The 23,623-nt window shown below is 38.4% G+C and overlaps 1 protein-coding gene across 1 annotated transcript; it reads left to right on the top strand.

Moving 5' to 3' along the window:
* Positions 1–4,305: 4,305 nt before the first annotated feature.
* On the top strand, positions 4,306–11,552 carry NEXMIF (neurite extension and migration factor). Its single transcript, XM_056130136.1, has 3 exons — positions 4,306–4,550; positions 5,378–9,725; positions 10,312–11,552. Exons 1-3 carry the CDS (start codon positions 4,472–4,474, stop codon positions 10,403–10,405), a joined length of 4,521 nt encoding a protein of 1,506 aa, XP_055986111.1. The 5' UTR covers positions 4,306–4,471; the 3' UTR covers positions 10,406–11,552.
* The last annotated feature ends 12,071 nt before the right edge of the window (positions 11,553–23,623 follow it).

The raw sequence follows: 23,623 nt of genomic DNA on the forward strand, positions 1-23,623 counted from the left end.
TTTCCCCCATTATGTTTCTTCATAACCTGCATATGAGAGAGATTGTTCTGAGCCTGTTTTTCTCCCTCTGACTAACTTGACTAGGCATGTCCCTTTGTGTAGCAGAAAATTTCATGACTTTATATTTTCTTGTGGCCTAGCAATATTCTGTTATACATATGTGCCATAGTTTCTTTATCCAGTCATCTATTCTTGAACACTAGGGATTTTTTCCCAGATTTTGACTATCATGGATAGTGCTACAAGGAACATAGGAGTATATGTCTTTTCTCGATTTTGTTTTGGGGCCTTTGGGGTGTATTCTGAGAAGCGGAGTTGCTGGGTCAAATGGAAACTCAATACCTAAAACTTTTAGGAATGAATAGACCTACTTTTATACTATATGCATGTGTTAGAATAAATTAACATATAACTAAGAAATTGTAATGCTGCATTGCCTTCTGTAGGTCATATGGTTTTTAGTTTCTCAGTATAGCCTTTATTTAAATTTTTCATTGAGATTCTGTCATTTGCAATGTTATTAATAATGGTTTCAGATAGTGTGCTTGCCTTGAATGCGGCTGACCCAGGTTCAATCCCTGGCATCCAATATGTTCCTCCAAGCACTGCCAAGAGTGATTTTTAAGTGCACAGCCAGTAGTAACCCCTGAGCACTTCCAGAATTGGCCTCCCCCCAATGAGGTTTTTTCTGCACATAATTCCAACACCACACCCATCACGAGTGTACCCACTCCCTCTCTCAAGGACCCCAAAACTCCTCCTTCCCAACCCCCCAAACAAATGTAGTTCATTCTTTTTAATAGTATATTTGAGGGGAAGGTCTGGGAAAAGGGAAACAGAAATAAATAGAGGTTTATTGATATTATAGTGGCACATGGTAGATACCTACATTCCAGGCGATCATATCTCCTACGATTTTTCAATATACTTACCACACAGGTAGGTAGGCAAGATATGAGACTACCCCACAAAAAGATTTTGCTTAAATCTTCGCAGAAACTCCAGATTTTCTTGGTAGCCACATATAAAAGTCTTGCTTGGAGGAAAACGTGTCAATACTAGAGTTAAGCTCATTAAAATCAAGACGCTAAGGAAGGAATCACATAATTCTTTTATGTCTCACAGTCAAATTTCAAGGCATATGGAGAGAATTTGTATGTGATGTTTATGTGTGTTTGTATATATGAATTAACATGGTTTTGAAGAGTTCAGATCAGGTGAAATAGAAATGAAGCAAACGGAAACAAAGTCTATCTCTACATGAAAATAGACTTTGTGTTTGTCTAGACACCATGTAATGTCCTTCCTGGCCGTGACTAGGTCACATGTGTTACTATCTAGAAGAAGGTGTAAATTTTCCTGATCCCTCAAATTTCAGGGTTTTTAAATTTTTTTTATTTAGAATCTTTAAACAACCCAAATACCCAAGGACAGATGATTAGAAAAAGAATCTATGGCACATCTACACAATGAAATACTATGCAGCTATTATGAAAGATGAAGTCATGAAATTTGCTTATACATGGATAGACACAGAGAGTATCATGCTGCACGAAATGTGTCAGAAAAAAGAGGGACAGACAAAAATGATCATACTCATTTTCAGACTACAAAAATCATAGTATGAGAATAATGCCTAAGACAGTAGAAATGAGGACCACACATGTGTCACCTGCATCTCCCCTCTTAAGATGTGTACTTTCATGCTTTCCTGTCTAATGCTGGGATGTGTGTAGGGGCTCTCTCCGCCCTTGGAGAAGCCTAGGTTCTCTCTTGAGCACGTTACTCTCCACTCTCTCCCACTTTCTCTTCCTCCTTCCCTACAAAACCTCCAAATAAAATCTGTTTTACTTTGAAAAAAGAAAGAAAGAAAGAAAGAAAGAAAGAAAGAAAGAAAGAAAGAAAGAAATGAAGGTCAGTAGGAATGGTTCATGGTAGGAAGATTTCAGTTTTGAATTGTATAATGGCCTAGAGAGGAATAATCTAAAGTGTATAAAGGAAATGTAAGTTTCATATAGACATAAAATAAATATAGCTATCAAAAAACCATCAGAATGGGGAGGGGGGCAGAACCGGCATGTCCTTCCTTTCCCGCCAAGACCACGAGTTACCCCCCTCGAGCAGCTCTCCGGCACGGCCATGGACCCAGAGGCACACAAACCAATCTCAGAAATATGCAACTTTTGACAGAAATACCTCCAGACTTAATTAGTAAAATATCAGAGGTCCAAAATTGCTCTTGGGAGTATGGTGCCGCCAGCAGGTCAATCTGTACCTGTGAAGTGAGTGCATCAGCAGCCTGATGGCACCGTCATCAGATACCCCCAAATTGCTGCTGTGCCTTTGGCAAGACCTCAAGAACTTGGGGTAAAGTTTACCAAGAAAGTAAACGACCAAAAGTTAGGTATGTGGGAGACACACCCACAAACCACCTCCGGCTCCACTGTATAATTGGAGGCATAGCCTCTCTGGTGCCTGATCAATCTGCTTAATGGCCATAATCCCAGAGACTCAGAAATGAATCTCAGAACCCAAAGGCTTTTGGCAGAAATGCATCCTGTTCCTGCAGTAGGTTACTGGCGCTGGGCCACTCCAGGTGGTAATAGGTTTCGTGCCTTGGCCTGTTCCCTCTGGCGGCCTGGTGACTGCCATCCTCCAGAGGCCACTGGACAGTCAGGTTTGGTCCTGCAGTGACGAGACACGTGGGACATGAAGGGATGGGGTGGAACCAGACCTTTCCTCCACATCCCAACGTGACCCCAAGTCGCCGCCTACAAACGGCCTCTCTGACTCCTGATCAAGCTGATTAAAGGCCATGATACCGGAGACTCAGAGACAAATCTTGAAACCCAGTGGCTTTTGGCAGAAATGCATCTGGACTGCATACAAGGTGGCCGCCGGCTCAGAGCTTCTTGGAAAGCCAGATATGTGCCAGCAGTGACGGGGCAACTGCAGTCTCATGGGAAGGGGGCGATACTGGCTCATCCTTCATGCCCTACTGAGATCATGAGTTGCCCCCCACAAGTGGCTCTCTGGCACGGCCATGGCTCCAGAGGCAAAAGGACTTAATCCAGAGCCCGGAAGCTTGTGGCAGAAAAGTGAATGGACCATGCGTTAAACTACAGTGCCATGCCTCCCCGGAAGGGAAAGGGTGTTGCTCTCTTCTGCCATTTTCCCCCCTGGAAGCAAGGTGGCCGTCGCCTCAGAGCTTATATGAAAGCCAGGTACAAGCTGACGGTGACGGGGCAACTGTAGTCTCATGGGAAGGGGGACGGTACCGGCACGTCCTTCACGCTCTACCGAGGTCACGAGTTACCCCCCACAAGTGGCTTTCGGGTACGGCCATAATACCATACACACAGAAACCAATCTCATAATTATCTGGCTCTTTGCAGAAATCCAAAATTTTGGCCACGTGGCATATGATTCTCATAACCAGCTATAGAAAACAAAATATTTCACAATGCCTTTTCAGCAATTCTGATTGTTTGGGGGGAAATTCTAAACAATAATGGTGCGTCTTTTATCGAAATAATGAATGTAATCAATGTAGAAAAGAGTTAAGTAGAGATCATCTGCCTCACAGGCATTTGGAAGGGTGGGAGGGGGGTATACTGGGATTCTTGGTGTTGAAAACACTGGTGAAGGGAAAGGTGTTTGATCATTGTATGACCTAGACTTATACCTGAAAGCTTAGTAACTTTTCCCACAGTGATTCAATAAATAAATATAAAAATAAAAAAATTAAGGTGGACTTCATGCCCAATTAAATCAGCTAATCAGTGGCTGAATAAATAGCAGTACTCCTACAAAAAAATTGCCCTCAACATCATATGGTTTTCATAACCAGTAATAGAAAATAAATTATTTCACGATGCCTTTTCAGCAGGTCTGATTGTTGGGATAAAATTCCAAATAATAATCATGCTTCTTCTGTCGAAATAATGAATGTAATCAATGTAGAGAGAGAGTTAAGTTGAAATCATCTGCCTCACAAGCATGGGGAGAGGTGGGATAGGGGTATATTGGGGTTCTTGGTGGTGGAAAATATGCACTGGTGAAGGGATGGGTGTTTGATCATTGTATGACCGAGACTTAAACCTAAAAGCTTTGTAACTTTTCTCATGGTGATTCAATAAATAAATTTTAAAAAAATCAGAAGTAATAAAACCAACCTGGAAACAGGAAAATTTCAAGGTGTTTTGGTTTTTGTTTTACAGGGTTTTTTTTTTGGGGGGGGGCACACCTGACAGTACTTGGGAGTTGTCAGAAGTATGCTCTGGGTACCATGTGGTGCCAGGCATCAAACTGGGGTTGGCTGCATGCAATATTCCAATTTTTAAAAAATCTCTATAGTTGAAATCACCTCAAAAATGGGATAAAAACAAATTTAATGACTGATATTATGTATTTTAAATGTGCAGGTTGGACAGCGTTTGGAATTGGCATGAAAAAATAAACGATTACATTCATGGATAACCAACAAGATAAGGCTGTTGTTGCCTCAGCCAATGGAGAAAACATTCTGATGAATGGTGCCAAGGAAAATGGTAAGCAAATTTAATTGACTTCACAGCTTTTCCGAGTTCTTTGTTTTTACTTCTGATTTTTAGTTCCACAAAAAATTAGAGCAATTTAAGTCTAGGATGCTTTTGAGATTGATGCCAATACTAAACTCAAATACACACAATTTCTTTTTTTAATTTTATTTTTTGTTGAATCACCGTGAGATACAGTTACAAAGCTTTCATATTTGAATTTCAGTCATACAATGTTCGAACACCCATCCCTCCATCAGTGCACATTTTCCACCACCAATGTCCCTAGTATCACCCCCACTCATCCAAATCTTCCCTCTGCCTCTATAGCAGGTAATTTCCTCCATACTCTTTCTCTCTCTACTTTTGGGCATTATGGTTTGCAATATAGAAATTGAGAGGCTATCACATTTATTCCTTTATCTACTTTCAGTACACACAATTTCTTACAAGGCTTGAAGTCTCTAAGAAGTATCTAATCATAATAAATTAGAAATCTGCTGAGATGAGATTTGGAATGTCTAGATTCAATAGGAGCTTCCTGAACCTCAAGATAGTACCAAGCCTCATAACCCAAAATCATGAATATACCATTTGAGCATTTTCACACCCTGAAAGCTCTCACTTTTCTATTAAACACTTCGTGTCTTTCCTCATATTATTTTTCATTAATGAGGATATATCCTCAGGGTTGTTCTTTAACTTTGCTGCTCCTATTTCTAAAGCTAAAGATATTGAGTCTTTACTTGTATAACAAGATCAAGTACTAAAAGCTGCTCAAGTTAATGAGTTTTATCTAAGATGTTTAACCATTCTTGTTTCATTCTCTTTTTTTCTAGACTCCAAGGACCAGGATGTGACAATTAAATCATTTGCAGTTCTAGAAACTGCTGCACCCATCCAATCTATACCAGTGGTACCAAAAGAAAACCTAATGTACCCCAGAGGTCTCCTACCTCTGCCTTCAAAGAAGCCCTGTATGCAGAGTCCTCCTTCTTTAGGCCTGATAGAGTCACCTGAGCTTGCTGCTAACAGTACTTCTGTGAATGCTATCTCCCTCACATCTGGAATTACAAAGGGTCTGAACACATGGTCACTTCCCAATGAGTGTGAAAAAGCTCCATTTACCATAATGGAGCCTGCAGGCATCTCAGCCCTTAATGGAGACTGCCTCATGCAGCCAAGTCGGACTTGCTTAGGCTGCTTCATGGAATCGAAGGATACTGTGGAACCTGAGCCAGGGATCAGTCTAAAAGTTGGCGATCTAAATCGAGATTATGAAACCTGTGCAGTCTCTGATATAGGGATTCAATGCATTAATGCTGGAGAAAACATAAAATATGGAGAACAGCTACTCTCAGACCAGCTCCTAAGTTTCCCCCTACATAAATCAAGGGCAGGAGATAGACAAGATGTGGAGAAACCTGACATTGACTTGGAAGATCCAGCTCAGAAAAGTTACTATGAGGCATTACTATTAGATAAGTGCAATACAGAAGAGTCTTTACTGGCAAATTCCAATCAGGACTGGGGATACTTTGAGACTTTCATTAGTGAGAGTAAGATTGAACTGCTTGATCTGTGTTCCAAGAATGAGTTGTCTGTCAATCTGTTCTCTGAAGAAGATGTGGATAACTACATGTTTGATGATGATGAATCAACATTGGGCAGTGATGTCTGCTCCCTGAAAATTCGATATGAATCCTTCCAGGACAATGTTCGAGACAAGACAACTCTTCTGATGCAGGAGGATGCCCAATTCAACTTCTTTCCCAGTGTCTTTACAACTTGCCCCAAGAGGGAGCCTAAGAGTGGGGCCCTAAAGCAGACCAGTGATCTCTCCCAATTCAAGATTCCTGATATGAGTATAATCTGGGGAGAGGAAGATAAAACCATGGAGAAGAAGAAAGGAAAAGAGGAAGCAGAGGAAGACAAATGCACAGAGAAAAAGAATGAAAAGGATAATGGAGAAAAATCTGTCTTAAATAAACCATGCAATGGGACTGAAGTCGAGCAATTTAAGAATACAAAGCAAGACCAGCTTACTAATTCTTTGGAGGCATCAGGGAATTTTAGTGAGGAAAGTTCATTCATTGAAATATCATATGATGCAATGGGGGAGATCAAGGACTGTAGCCGCTATATGGCCCGGGACACCAATTCTGGCAGCACCTCCACCCAGCAAAATTATGGGCTGAGAGCTAAGAGAAAAGTCAGGTATAGTGAAGATTATCTATATGATGTTGACTCACTAGAAGGTGAAAAAGTCAATGAGAGGAAGGAATGGCTCCCTGGTGGTTCCAAAGATGAAGATGATGATGAATGGTGTCCTAAAAAGAGAAGAAAAGTAACCCGTAAAGAGCCTCCGGTTATTATCAAATATATCATCATCAATCGCTTTAAAGGTGAGAAAAACATGCTTGTGAAACTGAGTAAGGTGGATGCCACTGAGACCACAGTAAAACTGAATGAAGCTCGGATCAACAAATATGCCAAGCTTGCCCCTTTGAAGGGTTTTTGGCAAAAGAAGAAGAGGCAGAGAAACAGCAACACAAATTCCAACAAGACACCCTTATGCCAAAAGCAAAGCTTTGAATCAGGTAGCTTTGAGGTGCCACCAGCTCGCAAGAGAAAATCTAAACTTGGTAGCAGGCACAGGGTTCAAAGAATCCCATCCATGGAAACTTCAGCAAGTAGTAAGCATGTTTCATTCTGTACTGATCAGAGACAAACTAGTAATTGTAAAGAAGATGTAGGTCTGGGAGGTGCATTGAAACCAGCAACTCTGGCTTCCTCCAGCCATGCAAATGGACCACATTTAAATGATATCACAGGCCCTGATTCAGCGCAAGGCAAAGCAGAATTTAAGGGTCCAGAGCGTAAAGTGCTGAACAAAATCAAATTTAGAAGTGAAGCTAGGTTAAAATCCAAGAAAATCAAAGCTGGGCAAGAGAGCAAGGCAGTTGTTCAAATGAACCCTCTTTCAGAAGACAAATGCCCCAAGGACAATTTGAAGGATGAAACTGTTTCTGGAACCTCAAATATTTCCCATCTACCTGAATTTCAAGAGGTAAAAATTTCAAAGAATTCTACTTTCCTACCAACCACTTGCTCTTCTGAATTATCACCATCCTCTGCTAATGTTGCTACTAATATACCTGTTATCCCTGGAGGGTATCTTCAGACACTGTTAGATGCTTCTGACTTGTCAAATAATACTGGTCTCTCATACTTCACTCACCATTCTCCAGAGGAAAATGAAGATAGACTCACTCAAACAGAAAAATCATTTGTCCCTCTCCAGCCTTCCCAAGACTGTATGCTTTCCTTGCCTTCTGTGTCAGAACTGCAGCAGTCAACCCATAATTTTAAAATGGAATCAAGCAACTACGGAAATGTGTGGCCCAACAAGCCTACTCCTGGTCCCCAGGAATTCATGACTGAAATCTCAAGGGAGATAGATACAACTCAATCTGTTGAATTTGGAGTTTCACAAGTGGTTTCCATGGAAAATAATCTCACAGCTACAACATATAATCCAGTCTGCCTCAACAATGGAGACAGTAATGGCAACAGGGTCCTATATGCCTCTGTGCAAGACACCCAGCTCCAAACTGATGATTCTTACCAATTATGCCACTATAATAATGGAGAAATCTGCTTTCCTTTCCAGCAGGGCCCAGTCAATATGGATGATGGCCGGCTCTTTAACTTTGATTCAGTGGCCCCACTGGCAGTCAACTCAAGCAATTATTGTTACTTAAACTTGAAATCCTGTGAAAAGGATGGTGATGATGATATCGTTGATGACTTTCTGGCCCATTGCAGTCCTAAGCTGGTGATCCAGCAGAGTATTGATGAAGTAGCACCACTGAAAGAATCCACTGACCTCCTAGATATCTCAAATTTTACTCCTGACAAATTCCGCCATTCTTCTCTCTCAGAAATGTCCCCACCTGACACCCCCAGCCTCTCTCCTCAAATTGCTAGATGTGAGAATATCAAGACACTAGGAACACTGAAGTGTTTCCAAGAAGGTATCCCAGAACCACTGAACAATATGGACAAAATCAAGTGGGATGATGGTAATTTACAGCACATCCACGTGGATGATGGATTTACTTTAAATAACCATCAGTTTCAGTTCCATATGTTCAACGATGAGGATTCTGTAAGTCTGCTTCCCCAAAACCTTTGCCTATCAGCATATAATAATCCATCTTGTCAACTGAGTTCCAATAACAAGGTGTCAAAATCAAGAAAGAAAACTTCACCAAGCAAGAATGGGACTATAAACCAAAGCTCTTCTCAGAAAAATCCCAGGAAACGATCCCCCAAAGCCAATAACAAAGGAATTGAAAAACCGCCTGGAAAAGCCTCCCGCCAGACTACTAAGTCAACAAAGAAAGGAAAATACATTACTACAATCAATGGAGAGAAAATGCAAGTTGGCAACGGCCGTGGGGTAGGTCAAATAAATAATATAACCTCAGGTGGCAAGACATTGACCGAATGTATCCAAGATGGTAGCCCTGTGTCTTCTGCAAAAACGACAAGTCAGAAAAGACTTTCTGGAGATTGGGCTTTGGGAAAGGAAAGCAGCCCAGGCTGTTGCAACATGAACTTGGGTACCAACACCAATAGCCTGCTGGATGATGACCAACGGGAATTTCAAGAGCCCTCCTATATCTTATCCAACATTGCTTCTGGTATGGCAGATGTGCAGAGATTTATGATGGCCTCTATAGAGCCCCTTTGGGAACCCATGGAACACTCTGGAGACCCCAACGTATTCTACTCTCCTGAGTCTAATAGCCTAAAATTAAAAACCCTCAAAATATTGGCTGGGACACCACTAGAGTCTAAGAAAAAAGTCAACAGTGTGTCCCCAGGAGCCACTAAGAATCACAGATCCATCAAGGGTGTGAGTAAAAGCAATGGGAAAGCACCAATAGGTGAACCTGGTCGTGCAAACATACCATATAATGAGGACTCTCACTCTGCCTTCTTTGATAAAAAGTATAGCAACCTGAGCACTTTAGGTAATAATGGACCAACACACAAAAAGTTATATCGTCACAAATCAAGTACCAAGTCCCTGAGAGATGATAAGTGTAAGGGAAAGTGTATGCAACGTGAACAGGTCCACAAGGATGAGGCTGGGACAGCTTCTTATGAAAGACTGAGGTAATACTACACTAAAATGGCTGAGATGGTGCACCATTAGCTTTCCTCCTGTGTGCTAAGCCCACAGTCACTCATTTTTTCCTTCTTGAGAGCAACAAAAATTTGCATGAAAGAAACTGTCACATTCCCTTCTTTTTCAAGTAAAAAGTGCATGAACATGCCTTTACCTTAAAGCCACCCAGAAGTTTGAACATTATTTTTGTGGCTTGCCAAGGGATCAATATCTCACAAGGCTACTTTTTCTGCTATTCAACATTCGTTTTTACTTATTAAGAAAATGGGACTTAAATATGCTCATGAGTCATTTTGGGAAGGGAAAGTTTTCACATTATGAAAAAAATGTAAACAACAGACTTATATAGTCATATAGACAAAAGCCAAGGTAACCTAAATAAAAGAGCATAATTTGAAGAACAAAATCTCATGTGGCAATTAGGAGTGCTTTCTAGTGCCCCTTGGTATTTGTATCTTTTTCTGTACTATATGACATCAAGCATAACGTAAACAAATTTAAATTGTATGATCTCTTTGTGGGACATACACTAAAGATAACTAAGATGGCATAAATTATTTGTTTTTTCTGGAGGGATTTTGACTACAATCTCCTAAAAGCAGATATGGCATTTTGGGTTTTACCTGTGTTTGAAGAAGAGACTCGCATGTTCCAGAAAGACATTTGATTTTTCTGTTTTTATTTCTTTCAAAATATGCCTTGTGATATGTATGTTGACATGTAAGTGCTTAAAGAAAAAAATTAATTGTGGGAATAAGTCTCACAAGGCAAACTTTAATTTGACATTCTATGTAAAAGACTTAAAAAAGTCATACAGTTGCACAAGTAGTTTACACACTATTTACCCACAAGGAAAAAAGTAAAACATTGTACCAAACTACAAACAAGTGGCTGTATTGTATATATTTTTACTTCTATATCAACATTTGGTTGTGAGTATTTGGGGAGCTTGTCCCTATTGATTTACTAGAAATATTCCAGTGATTCTTGCTATCAACCACCCCCACTTATGTGGATAGCACCTATAGATCACAGTGGAAAAAATATGTTGTGTTACACAATTTACCAAAACTTAAAGGATACTGTTTGAAGTGTGCCAAATTTCCTTACCTCATCTTACAGATTCACCCCACAATTTAAAGCTTATTAATGAATTGAAATATATATATATACATAATTACATTATTTAAAATATTTAACTTTACTGTCCTTTATGGATATATGAACAGTTAAACAAGGCACAATAAAGGTTTGTTTGTTCCATTGTCTAATGGTTAAAATGTTGGAAAAGTCTGGAAGTCGCAACAGCTAAGTCCATCAGGGACCCAGGTATATGCATTTATAGTACCTTTCGAAAGGAAACAAACAGCTTCTTGAAGGTTTGTTTTTAAAAGTGAAATCTGTAGCTGAAAATTATTTAAAGGGCAAAGTTATATTGCTGATACTTTATATCTCAGTTTTATATTTTATAATAGTCTGGGATAAATTATAAAATAGTTATAAAATCAACACTTAAGAGAAATAAAATACATATATGGCTTTTATTTAAGTAGTTTCCTAAATGTTTTATTCCAGTTCTGTCAAGTGCATTCATATCATGGCTTTAGTGTTTTTTAAGTGTTTAATCTTGCAATGCCAATGTCATTTAAAGAAAATGTTAAGGCATATTGGTCCAATTCTTATCAGTTACATATATATGTATATCAAATAAATTGAACAAGTTGTGATAATAAATAATTGGGGTTATATAGTAGATGACTAGTATTTGATGCCAAATGCAAAACTCAAATCTCAATTTCTATATAAATTTTTAATTCATAGTCTTTATTTTTACCCCTTCTCCTTTAAAAAAAACTACACAGCTTCAACTTCCCTCATTACTAGCTTTTTGTCCCCCTTTATTTCACCACTTGACTCCTAACATTTGTTCTATTTTCCTTGCACAGTTTAAGGCCTGTGTGTCTGATGACTGATGCATAATGGCACAGATGAGATAATGGATGTGAAAGCGCTTTGTAGATCTTAAAGTGCTATACAGATATAGGGGATTAATATTATTAATGTTGTTGGTTGTTGTTGTTGTTATTCTTAATATTCTTACTAATATTGTTACTAACCTATTAACTTGTGAATATATAGACTGTGGGGTGGGAGGGTGGAGAATAAGTGGGTGGGGGAACGGGGAATTTTTAAAAAGGGGAAGATGTTTCAAAGAAAAAATTTAAGCAAAATGTGAACCTACCTAGTCATTGCCACCTAAATATATTCACAGACAGAAAAAGCAACACGTGCAAGTAGTCAGAGAGAATGGAAGGAAGCCTGTCTAATACGTAACTACACACACTTCCCAGTTCATGGTTCCTTTCAACAACCTGCTCTACTACTTACAGCTAGGTAGTAAAATGAATAAGACTGTGTTCTTGATGGTGTGATTGTGTGTGTCTATTGGGAAGAGTGGGTAAGGAGTATTTTGTGGGGCTGCTCTGGGCCTGTTCCTAGGCTTTGGCACTCTGTGTGCAGTGAGTCCTAGAAAATTCATTAGTGGAAAGGTAAGGTACCAGATGAAACATAACTCCTGCTCTACAGCTGCCATCCAAAGGGTAAAATAATAGAGCTGGAATACTTTCTTCTACTTCTCCACTGTTCGTACAAAGGACTACCACTGGTTCCTGGGAACTGGTCTTTGTTTTGTTTATGTTTGGAGTTTTGTTTTGTTTTGTTCTGTTTTACAGCTAAATTTTGACTTAGAATCTTCAATTCAATATTTATTGTTCTCCCCAAGACTCCAGGCCTCAAAATCATTTGCTGGTTTATAGGAATGGAGTACTCTCTATGTAACCAAAAGGTGCCAATTAAAGAGATTGTTCCATTAAATACGATATGTTTCATAAAAATTGGATAAATTGTTCCAGTTTTTCTCAATTTAGCTTTGAATTAGAAGGTAGGATAGGACGAAGGATAGCATAAATGGTTTGTTGGAAAGAAACCATTTTCTGGTTAGGATGTTTTAATCATGAGTCCTTTGGAATGGATACTGTTTCTCTTGCTCCTATGGAGCCCATTCATTAGGAGCCAATTCTAAGGCATGGTTCATCCCTTTCTCCAAAAGAGGTTGCGGTTTTAAATTAACTTTTCTTCTACAATCAATATTTTGACTATAGTATGCTATATAAATAACTAACATAAATTACTTATTATTAACCAATTATTTTGTAATAAAACAAATAAGAAAGTAGAGAAATAGGGCAAGGCAGAAGTTGTTCGTTCTCTTTGGTAATATCCAAATAGCAAAAAATCTTTCTCAGTTCATTATACTCTGAGTTACTCAGATTTTAGGCTTTTTTCTTTTGGTTCTGTGCTCTCGCAATTCTTTTTCATCCCATCACAACATAGTAGGCCTCCCATTTTGGAGATTTCTTATTCAACCAGCTGCCTTAGTAGAGTGAGGACCAGTGATTTTTTTGAAATAGTTTTCTGCCCTATTACTGATACCTTAAGTCAGATATGTGGAATTTTCCTTGGTGTAAAATTTCTGATTGCCGCTCCCTTCAAAACTCTTCTCTAAGAAACTGCTTCTATTTAGTGCCTCCTCAATAGAATTCTCTTTAAAATTTTTCTTCCTAGAAGTCATACTCTCACCTAATATTCTTACTTAATATCAGTGCTTGTTTTAGGATTTTTCTTCTTTCATAATATTACATTTCACCTCCCCAAATTGTCAGGGTCTATGAACTTCAGCCAGAATTTTTTCCAGAAGTTTAGAGAGAAAACTTTTTGTTCTTAATTACATTGAGTTACCTTGGAAATTTTTGAACACACATTCACATATGCAGGATTACATCACTGAGGAAAGTTAGAAACTTCTTTTCCTGAAAGATCTATAAGATAGATCTGATCCCCTTTCTGACCCAGTTAGGAGTAAGACTATGTGGAGCAGTGCTGAAACAGTGGTCTTGACCAATGCTTGTCTAGACTGAGTTATGTTTGGACTGTGATAATTGGTTTAAATCAGTGGCCTCTCCAGTGTCTCATTTACCAGCTTCCTTACTTATGCTGCTTCCTCCTAGATTTTCCTTCTGACTTCTTGTTACTCTGTGCAAGTGTGTGTTAAGGCCTTATTGTTTCCTAAATGTTTTTAAACCTCCTGCACTACCTTGACCATCAGTTCTTTAGCCATCTCCCTCATGTCCTCGGTGCTAGGTGGGCTTTTGGGACAACTTTCACCTTCTCTGACCTTTATCCTAGCTGGGGAGCATCTGCATGTATATGAAGCAGGGTAATGGTGTGTCTGTGTGTGTGTGTGCATGTGTGTGTGTGTGTGAAAGAGAGAGAGAGAGAGACAGAGAAGCATAAAGGAAGCTTCTGGATAGTATTTTGTGTCCTGTCACATGAGGTTCTGCAGTTCAAGTGAATTTCTGTTTTAGTGGATCTAATTAGTGTTTACCGCCTAAAGGAAAGAAAACATATCCAAGGACCTCTTTTTCTATTACCAAGCTGAACCACTCTGATGCAGATCTACCACATCTTCAGTTACAGACTTAAGATATTCCTGAATTGAAGAGTGCTAAATTTCTGTTCTGAAAAGAAAAATGGAACATTAGCTGGACCTAATTGCTAGAATTAGAACTATTTGTTTTCTCCTGTATTATTAAGAAACTGATTTTCATTTAGGAGTTTTAAAAGATGAATATCCATCACTATAAAAATATGTTCTTTTCTAAAATATAAAACAAATATGAGATTAGTTCTCTAATCATAAAATTCATGAATCCCATCATTATGTTTAGAAAGTTTAATACCAAATCAAGCATTTTAATAATGAATGGGGACCTTGTTAATATAATGTAGGACAGGAACTTTGTAAAGGTTTCTCAAGAACCTGAATATGGACGGGAAAAATTAGTTTGGCTACATTACTTGAGAAACACTGCCATCAGTTTTGAGAGTATTCAGTCAGTATCAGATTTTTTTGATAGCAGTACTCAAGCTACCCTTTAAGGCACATTTCTTTTGCTTAGATCATTAAACAGGTATGATCATGAAGGGAGCTCCAATTGCAGTTCCATGATACTGGAGATGTACTTTTGATTTCAGAAGCGTAACTAGGGTAGACGGAAAAGGACAGTGTAAAGAGAGGCTTAGTGCAAAGTTTAAAGTGTGAATGAGGCTCAAAATCAGTAGCTGGGTTAATAGTTACTAAAGACACTGAAGAAATAGTTGTCAACGAAATGGAAAGGATATCCATCTAGTAGATTCAGTGATTTCTGAGTCTTAGCATGTTGCCCCTGTAAACACAAAAAGGGAGACATTTAAATCATTCTGCCTTTTTGAGTGATGCTTGATTGTATAGCACAAAATTAAGCATAGAATGAAAACTGGTAGGGGCATTTTGTTTTTGACTACCAGCGATGAGGGTAGAAAGCTTAAGATGCTCAACTGGGATACATGTAGCACTGACTAGAGTTTGCTGCCTACAGAGTTTTGAATGTATTAGTCCTTCATTTAATTTCTATAAAACTGAATGCACCTCTTTATAAGTTACTGATTTATGGTGCTAAATAAAAATATATTATTCCCCATTTTCTCCTCTCCCTTAAACATCTAAGAAAAATTAAAATAAAACATTAGAGGCCCTTTTTATGAATGTAACCTGCGTCTGATTGACATATGACACTGCAATTTTAAAATGTTAGGAAATTATTCGCCTTTTTTTAGAGTTAAGCTTTATAAATAATCTGTAGAGTCAACTGAAGTAAAAAGCTTAAGGATCACTCTTAAGACGCCTACAAAATCTTGTATATTTTTAAGTGTGCCAATTTGTAACATATTTTGTAAGTGTATATTTTTCTTAGAAAAGTGCTGTGAAGTGTCTGTATGTGAGAATTTTCCTTTTTCTGCACCAATAGGTGCTAATAAAAGGATATTTATTTCAAAATTTCTGGTTTTAGAAACCATAATACAAAGAAAAATACACTTTTGTTGGGAATTTTGTAACAGAAAACATGTTGTGAAAGAGTATAGTGATCTTGTGCAAAAGAAAATGGAAATTTGTGAGCTTATTGCTGTTTTATAGATTTTTTCTTGTAAATTATTCTTGTAACACCTCTGGTTTTGTTGTTCTTGTTGCAAAAATTTTAAATATTTGTGACTGAGTGTGTGGTGAAACTGTCATAATGTTACCTAGCTGAGTTTTGTTATTGTTTATGGAATAAATAAAAAAGAAAAGTTTAAAATACTGCCTGAGAATCATATATCAAGAAAAATCAAACTATTTCTAATTAAATTCTGTGTCCCAAATAAAAAGGTCTTTGTTGTGTAGAGCAGTGTATCTCAAATTATCTGTGATGAGAGACCAATATTTTTCTCCAATCCATCACAAACTCATATATAGTTTGAGTTTACACAATAGAGATGTGTATCTTAAAAAGTCAAATAGAATAAAGAAACACAAATTCAAAGTGTGCTCAATTCAACATGTAAAATAACATTTTAAAATCAACATGACCATGTTGGGAGGGGAGAACTGCAAAAACTTGATACTCTGAGACAAATCAAATTGCCATAGGTCATAACTGCATTTTGAGTAACACTTTGAATAGGACTAACAACATTTCCATTATCTGGGAACTTTGGGAGATGCTACCCCAGGGCTATTCCACTGAATCAGAATATGAAATTTAACAAGATTTCTAGAATATTTATATGTTAAAGTTTGGGAAGCAATGGATGGGCTTTTGTGCAGGGAATTATTTTGACCTTCAAATTCGAGTTCAGTGTCCAAAGATGTTCAGTGTCCTTTTATAGCTCCGATGGATTCTAAAGAGATGAGGTACCCTCAAAATGTCAAAGATGTTTATTGAAAGTAATAAATGTTAATTTGTCAGGTGTCCCAGAGAACTAATATTTTCCATAATTACCTACAGTACTAGTGTTTACTTATCACTCACCATGGGCCCTGCTTCTTTTAATTAGTATTTTCCCAAGCTCCATCCTCACTGTGCTCAGTATTTTATTCTTCGCTATATTTAGAAAAACTGTGTTTTGTCCCCAAGAATTCACGAGCTACCTAAGAGAATCTAGAACCCTGATTAATTACAGAAGTGTTAAGTTACCCACCAGCCAACCACTTCTTTAGTTTTAAGTATCATTACTTAAATCTAAAACATATATGAAAAAGTAGTCATCTGCTCTCACTGTATTATTCCATTCAGTTCCAACATTTCAACTGGACCTAGATGCCCTCAAATATTTCCCATATTCCAATTATGGCTTCTGTGTACTTGTATATTCTGTAAGTTACTCTGACTTATCTTCTCACAATATTTCACAATTCTTTCATACTCTGTGCATGTCAGTGAGTGATGCTGCCATTAATACATTGATGCTTTTAGTCACCAAAACCAGAAACTCTAGAAACTCCTTTCAAGTTTCACTAGAAACCCCTTTCATTTCATACCCAAATAGCCATTCTCAATTCTCCTTTTGTAGCCCTATTGGTCTTACCTTGATTAAAGTGGCAATGATATCTCACCAGGAGTATTATATTATCATAATTAAGTGATTTCCTGAATCAGATTTTACCCCACCTGGAAAATTTTAAATAAGGAAAAGAATAGGGCATGAGTTTTTGTAAATCAGGCAACTTTTTATTTTTATAAGAGCTTTAAAAATTAAAGCAATTTGATGAAGCACAGTAGAACAGTCTGCATCCGAAAAGGATTTTCTTAAAACAAACTAGAAACTAAATATATGGAACTCATGCCAGTTCATCACCAGAGCTTATCATCAGTGACATCACCTGCACTTACAAAGAGTGTCCAAAGAGTGAAATAAGGAGAGGAAGGTGGAACTCCAATCACAATTGTTAGAAAAGTAGAGGTCCATTGCAGCCTAAATCACAGATCAAGCAGTGCAAAACACAAAACATTGGAGGTATTCAATTACCAAGGCTCTCGTGAGGTCATAAGCAGGGAAATACCACATGGCAGTCTGAAACTGGGTTCTACAAGTAGACTCCACATCAGCAATTTTGACAGTTAAGGTGTAGCAAACTGAACTGCCTACCCCTGTTCCCCAACCCTTTCTCCTTCAGGGACTTTTGTCCTTAGCATAATCCACAATTGTCTCAAGATACAGAAATCTGTACTACTATTAAGGTTCAGCAAAGAAATTCCCAAAGCAGTGGTCCAAGCAGAAAAGAACCAGAACTTTAGGGACTTAGAACTCTCCAGTACTCCAGTGAATCCTTCACAAAGGGAAGAAAATCCACACAGCTGAATTTTAACAAAGATAGCAAGCATATTCTCTTCAACACTCCACCTCACCTTCAAAGCTAAGCTACTCCAAATATTGGAGTCACGCTTTGTCTTCAGAACTCTAGGGAACTCCTTCACAGAGGCAAGGCAGGTTCAAGAGGCCACTTGTAGATGAGTGCTGCAGCAAGATATTTAACCTTAATGACTATAAAATGTTTTGAATGGCACCCTGAGATGCCCCACCCACGCCTTGGAAATCCAAGAATATCAGTCTTCAGAGTGAGCCACCAATGGCAGTAGATACATGTAGAGAGGCATTGGAGGAGGAAACAGAACAGGTCTGTTCACAAAAGGAGAGGGGATAATGAGGACTTTTATATCCAAGCTAGTACTCTCTGCTCAATGGTAAATGAAGGAAATCCCCATAAGATCAAACTTAAATAAAACAAAATGTATTCACCTAGACTAGATCCACAATGCCTCCTACTAGGAACTAAAGCAAATGCCAAAGAAAATAACTCAGAAATTTATCCTAATTATATCCATATAGGACCCCTAACACACGATTAATTGAAAATATCTATTATAAATAAAATTAACAGGGTGCACCACATGTACTCACAGAATGAAACATAAATTTTAAAAAGGAAAAGAAATAGATGTGGTATATTTATCCATATAAATAAAATAAGAAATAGATATGGTATGCTGGAATATGAAATGCAATATACTAAAGGGAATATGCCTAAAACACCTTTAACCCCAGAGTACATGGAGAAAAGACAGAAAGGAAACAAATCAATAAAAGAAGTAAGAAGAGGTGAAGTAGAAGTAACGGGAGGTAGAAGTCAAGGATTCAAGTACATTGGTGGTGTGGAGGAGTGGTATAGCTGTGTTTTCAAGCCACAGAATCAAAACATTGAAAACATGGGATTTAGACTATAAGAATCAAACTGGTATTTGTCACAGTGGCAGTCTGGGGCAGTGGGAAGGGGCAAAGGAACCTGGGAACACTGGTGGAAGGAACTTAACACTGGTGGTGGGATCAGTGCTAGGACACTGTGTGTCTAAAACTCAACTATGAATGTCTTTGTTAATTGTGGTGCTTCAATAAAATTTTAAGTATTAAAAGTAGTGAGAAAAATATTTTTAAAAATTAATAAATAAGTGAGGTTCTTCACCAAAGAGATTGAAGATATTTTTTAAATGTTCAAATAGAAATGTTGGACACAACCACACACACACACAACAGAATAAATAAAAATTTCAGTAAAAGAGTAACAAGCTGGCCTAATCTTACAGAGAAAACAATAAGTAAAATCAAAGATAAAAATCCAAAAAATGATTCAGATGGAATAGATTTAGGAAAAGGAAAGAAACCTTAAGAGAACTATCACACAATCCATTTTTAAAAGATGTGGATTATGTGTACACCAGACGGTTAAGAGAAAGAGAGAATGTTAAAGAGAATATTCAAAGATAGAATATCTATAGCACTGTAGCACTGTCCTCCCATTATTCATCGGTTTGCTCGAACAGGCACCAGTAACATCTCACAACAAATTGTGAAACTTGTTGTTACTTTTTTTGGCATATTTAATACATCACGGGTAGCTTGCCGTGAGAGCGAGATACTCTCGGTAACTTGCCGGACTCTCCGAGAGGGGTGGAAGAATTGAACCCGGGTCATCAGCATGCAAAGCAAATGCCCTACCCGCTGTTCTATCACTCCAGCCCCAGAATACCTATAACTCCCCCACCCCCGCAAAAAAGAGAGGGGCCAGAGTGATAGTACAACGGGTAGAGTGTTTACCTTGCATGCTGCAGATCCTGGTTCAATCCCTGGCACCCCATATGGTACCCCAAGTCCAGAAAAGAGTGATTCCTGAGCATAGAGTCAGGAGTAAGCACTGAACATTAGCAAACGTGCCCTTCAAACAAACAAATATCAAGCCCCCCAAAAAATAACAAAAGGCGAGAACAACAAAACATCAGTGGGGAGGAAGAATGCAAAAGAACCTATGAAACCTAAAGACAGTAAGTTGAAGCCTGCACAGAAAACCTATCTCAGGTATGTAAACACTGGTAAAATCTATGGTAACATAAAACAAAGATATGAACCAGAGAAACTTCAAAAAAAATGAAGAAATTTAAATAATCACTAGGGAAAACCGTCCAAAAAAGGCAACTAGAAATGCAAGGAAAAGAAGCAACAGAAAAATAAAGCAAATGAGAACAAGATAAAATGGCAGCAATTATGCCCCATGAAACAATAAATCATTCTATACACAAATGGCTTGACCTTACAAAAAATGTATAGATTTTTAAAAGGAAGATCCAGCTATATTGTGCATACAAGAATCTCATATATAAAATCTAAAAACAATTATATATCAGTGAATTACTGATATATTTCAAATCAATAACATGCTATAATGGTAACAAATAAATTAGATTTTCATTGACAAGTATTAAAATATTAAGACAGACTCTATAAAATGATCAAGGGAACAATTCACCAATAATATATAATTGGAAATATAACTGAGAGTGTTAACTTAATATTAATGGGTCCCAGGCAATGGGTTATTGGGTTTTAGAGTTGTCAGTCTGGAAAAGAAAGTAAATAGACTAAAACAATTTAAAAAACCTGGAGAAGAGCAAACCAAGGAGGGCAGAGAATTATGTCTTTGAACAGAGAATGACATTTAGAAGTACATGTACTAAATATTGAAATTTTCATGGCAATTTGTGCCTCACAAGGGAAGATTTTATATCCTCATACCCCCATACTATGGAAAGTTTAACACTTCCATACCGTGGAAAGATTAACACTTCCATAGAACTAGAATTTGTTTATCACACAAAAAGACATGTTTCTGAGATGAAGCATGACATTCTCTCCAACTTTGCAATTACCATAGCAGATAGTTTGTTGTCCTTAGTAAAAGAGGCAGTTATTCCTTATAGAAATCAGTAAGAACTGAGAAATTTAAGATAACTTTTTAAAAAATTTTTTCTCAGTGAAACACCATGAGGTACAGTTGTAGACTTACAAATGTTTGTGCTTGGGTTTCAGTTATACAATGATCGAGTACCCATCCCTCCACCAGTGCCCATTCTCCACAACCAATGATCCCAGTATCCCTCCCAACGCCCCATCCCACCCATCCCACCTTGCCTCTGTGGAAGGGCATTCCCATTTTTTCTCTTTCTCATTTTGGGTGCTGTGGTTTGCAAAAGAAGCACAGAGTGGCAATCATGTTCAGTCTATAGTCTACTTTCAGCGTGCATCTCCCATCCTGGGAGGATCCTCCCAACACCCTTTATTTGGTGCTCCCTTCTCTATCTGAGCTGCCTTTTCCCCTAGCATGTGAGGCTGGCCTCCAAGCCATGGAGTAAACCTCCTGTACTTATCTCTGCTATTCTTGGCTGTTAGTCTCCTATTGTTACTTTATGTTCCTCAGATAAATGCAATTTTTCTATGTCTGTCCCTCTCTTTCTGACTCATTTCACTTAGCATGATACTTTCCATGTAGTGCCACTTGTATATAAATTTCATGACTTCATCTTTTCTAACAGCTATATAGTACTCTATTGTGCAGATGTACCAAAGTTTCTTTAACCAGTCATCCGTTCTCGGTCACTCAGGATTTTTCCAGATTCTGGCTCTTGTAAAACAGTGCTGCAATGTACAAACAAGTGCAGATGTCACTTCGACTATACTTTTTGGCCTCTCTGGGATATATTCCCAGGACTGGTATTGCTGGGTCAATTGGAAGCTCAATTTCTAATTTTTTGAGAGTCGTCTATACTGTTTTCCAAAAGGACTGAACCAGTCGGCATTCCCACCAGCAGTGAAGGAGGGTCCCTTTTTCTCCACATCCATGCAACACCGGTTGCTTTTGTCCTTTTGGATGCGGGCCAGTCTCTGTGGTGTGGGATGATAACTCATTATTGTTTTGATCTGCATCTCCCTGATGATTAATTTTGTATACCATTTTCTCATGTGCCTTTTTTGCCATTCGGATTTCTTCTTTGAGAAAGGGAAACTTAAGGTAACTTTAAAACAGCTTTTAACTTTATAATTTTTTCTTTGAAAATTTTATTAATGACAAGTGAGATGAATATTACCTTAAAGTATTGAAGTATAAAATAAAATTTAATGTAATAGAGTCTAGACTCCAGAGTTGAAAACCTATATATGTAAATATGTAAATGAGAATAGGCATTTTCTTATATTTTATTAAATGGTTTTGAATTTTCTTACATAGGTTTAAAACCATGTAACCATAAATTGGCTATTACCGATTTAGTTTCTTTTTTGAATTTTTTTATTGAATAACCATGAGATGGAGCATTACAAAATTGTTCATGATTTTGTTTCACTCATAAAACAGCAACTTTTAACTTTAAGCTAAATAAGAGCATGGTGACTTCTCCTGGAAGGATTTAATCCTACTTTCCAACTAAAGCCTCAGATGACCATGTTTTACTTCCCCTAATTCCAGAGAATATTTCTGAATGTTGGAATAGACAGGTGTGCCATTTTCAGCATGTAGTTCTGGATAGAGGTTGTCTTTTTAAGACATTGCCCTTTAGGGAGCTGGAGTGATAGCACAGAGGGCAGGGCATTTGCCTTGCACGAGGCTGACCCAGGTTCGATTCCCAGCATCCCATATGGTCCCCTAAGCACTGCCAGGAGTAATTCCTGAGTGCAGAGCCAGGAGTAACCCCTGAGAATCACTGGGTGTGACCCAAAAAGCAAAATAAATAAATAAATAAATAAATAAATAAATAAAAGAATTGCCCTTTATTCTAATATCAAAATCAGATAAAGACATCATAAAAAGAACACTTTACAGTCCATCACCTAATCGGCCCCTCCCCTCCAGGTGGGTAGGGGAAGCCAAAGCCTGGAGCCACTCCTCCCCCCCAGCCCCACGCCTTTTCCCGCCGAACCCCACATCACCAGCGGCGGACACCTGCCACAGCTCCCTGGGACTGTCCATCCGCCCCTTCTCCATTCCAGTATCCTGGGTGGGAGTGACCCTGGGACGGGCCGGAGGCGTGGCCACTATGAAGGGGGCGTGGCCTCCCAGAAGTGGGCGTGGCCTTCTCTTTAGCGGGTGCCCGCTTACGAGGCCGCAGTTATATTTCCCAGTCCGAGCACTCAGGACTTTCATCCCACACATCGTCGCCTAATACCAACCAAAAATTTCTGACCACCTCTACTACAATACAACACCCCACACTCCTACTCTATTTCTAACAAAAGACCTGTATGAAATGAACTGTAAAAGCTCAATACTAAAAAGCACCTCCTCCAAAGTTTCACTCAATGTCGGTTATAAAACAAAGAATAACGCCTGATTGAGAAGAAGGTCGGACTCTAGAAAGGGAGAAGGGTGGCTACAATCGACCAACCCTATCCAAAGTCCTTTCCCATGATAAGACGGAACAGTACCTGTGATTTCAGGGTTCTACCTCTAAGCAACCAAAACAACATGAAGAAAGAGCACAAATCTCCACTACAAGAAGAATACAAAGGAAAGAATCCCGAATCCTCAACCGAGGTTGCCCACAATTATGCTCTCTTCAATAAAGAATTCCAGGATGAAATGCAGAGG

Source organism: Sorex fumeus, unplaced genomic scaffold (genome assembly GCF_029834395.1).
Source record: "Sorex fumeus unplaced genomic scaffold, SorFum_2.1 ptg000073l, whole genome shotgun sequence".
NCBI classification, from domain to species: Eukaryota; Metazoa; Chordata; class Mammalia; order Eulipotyphla; family Soricidae; genus Sorex; species Sorex fumeus.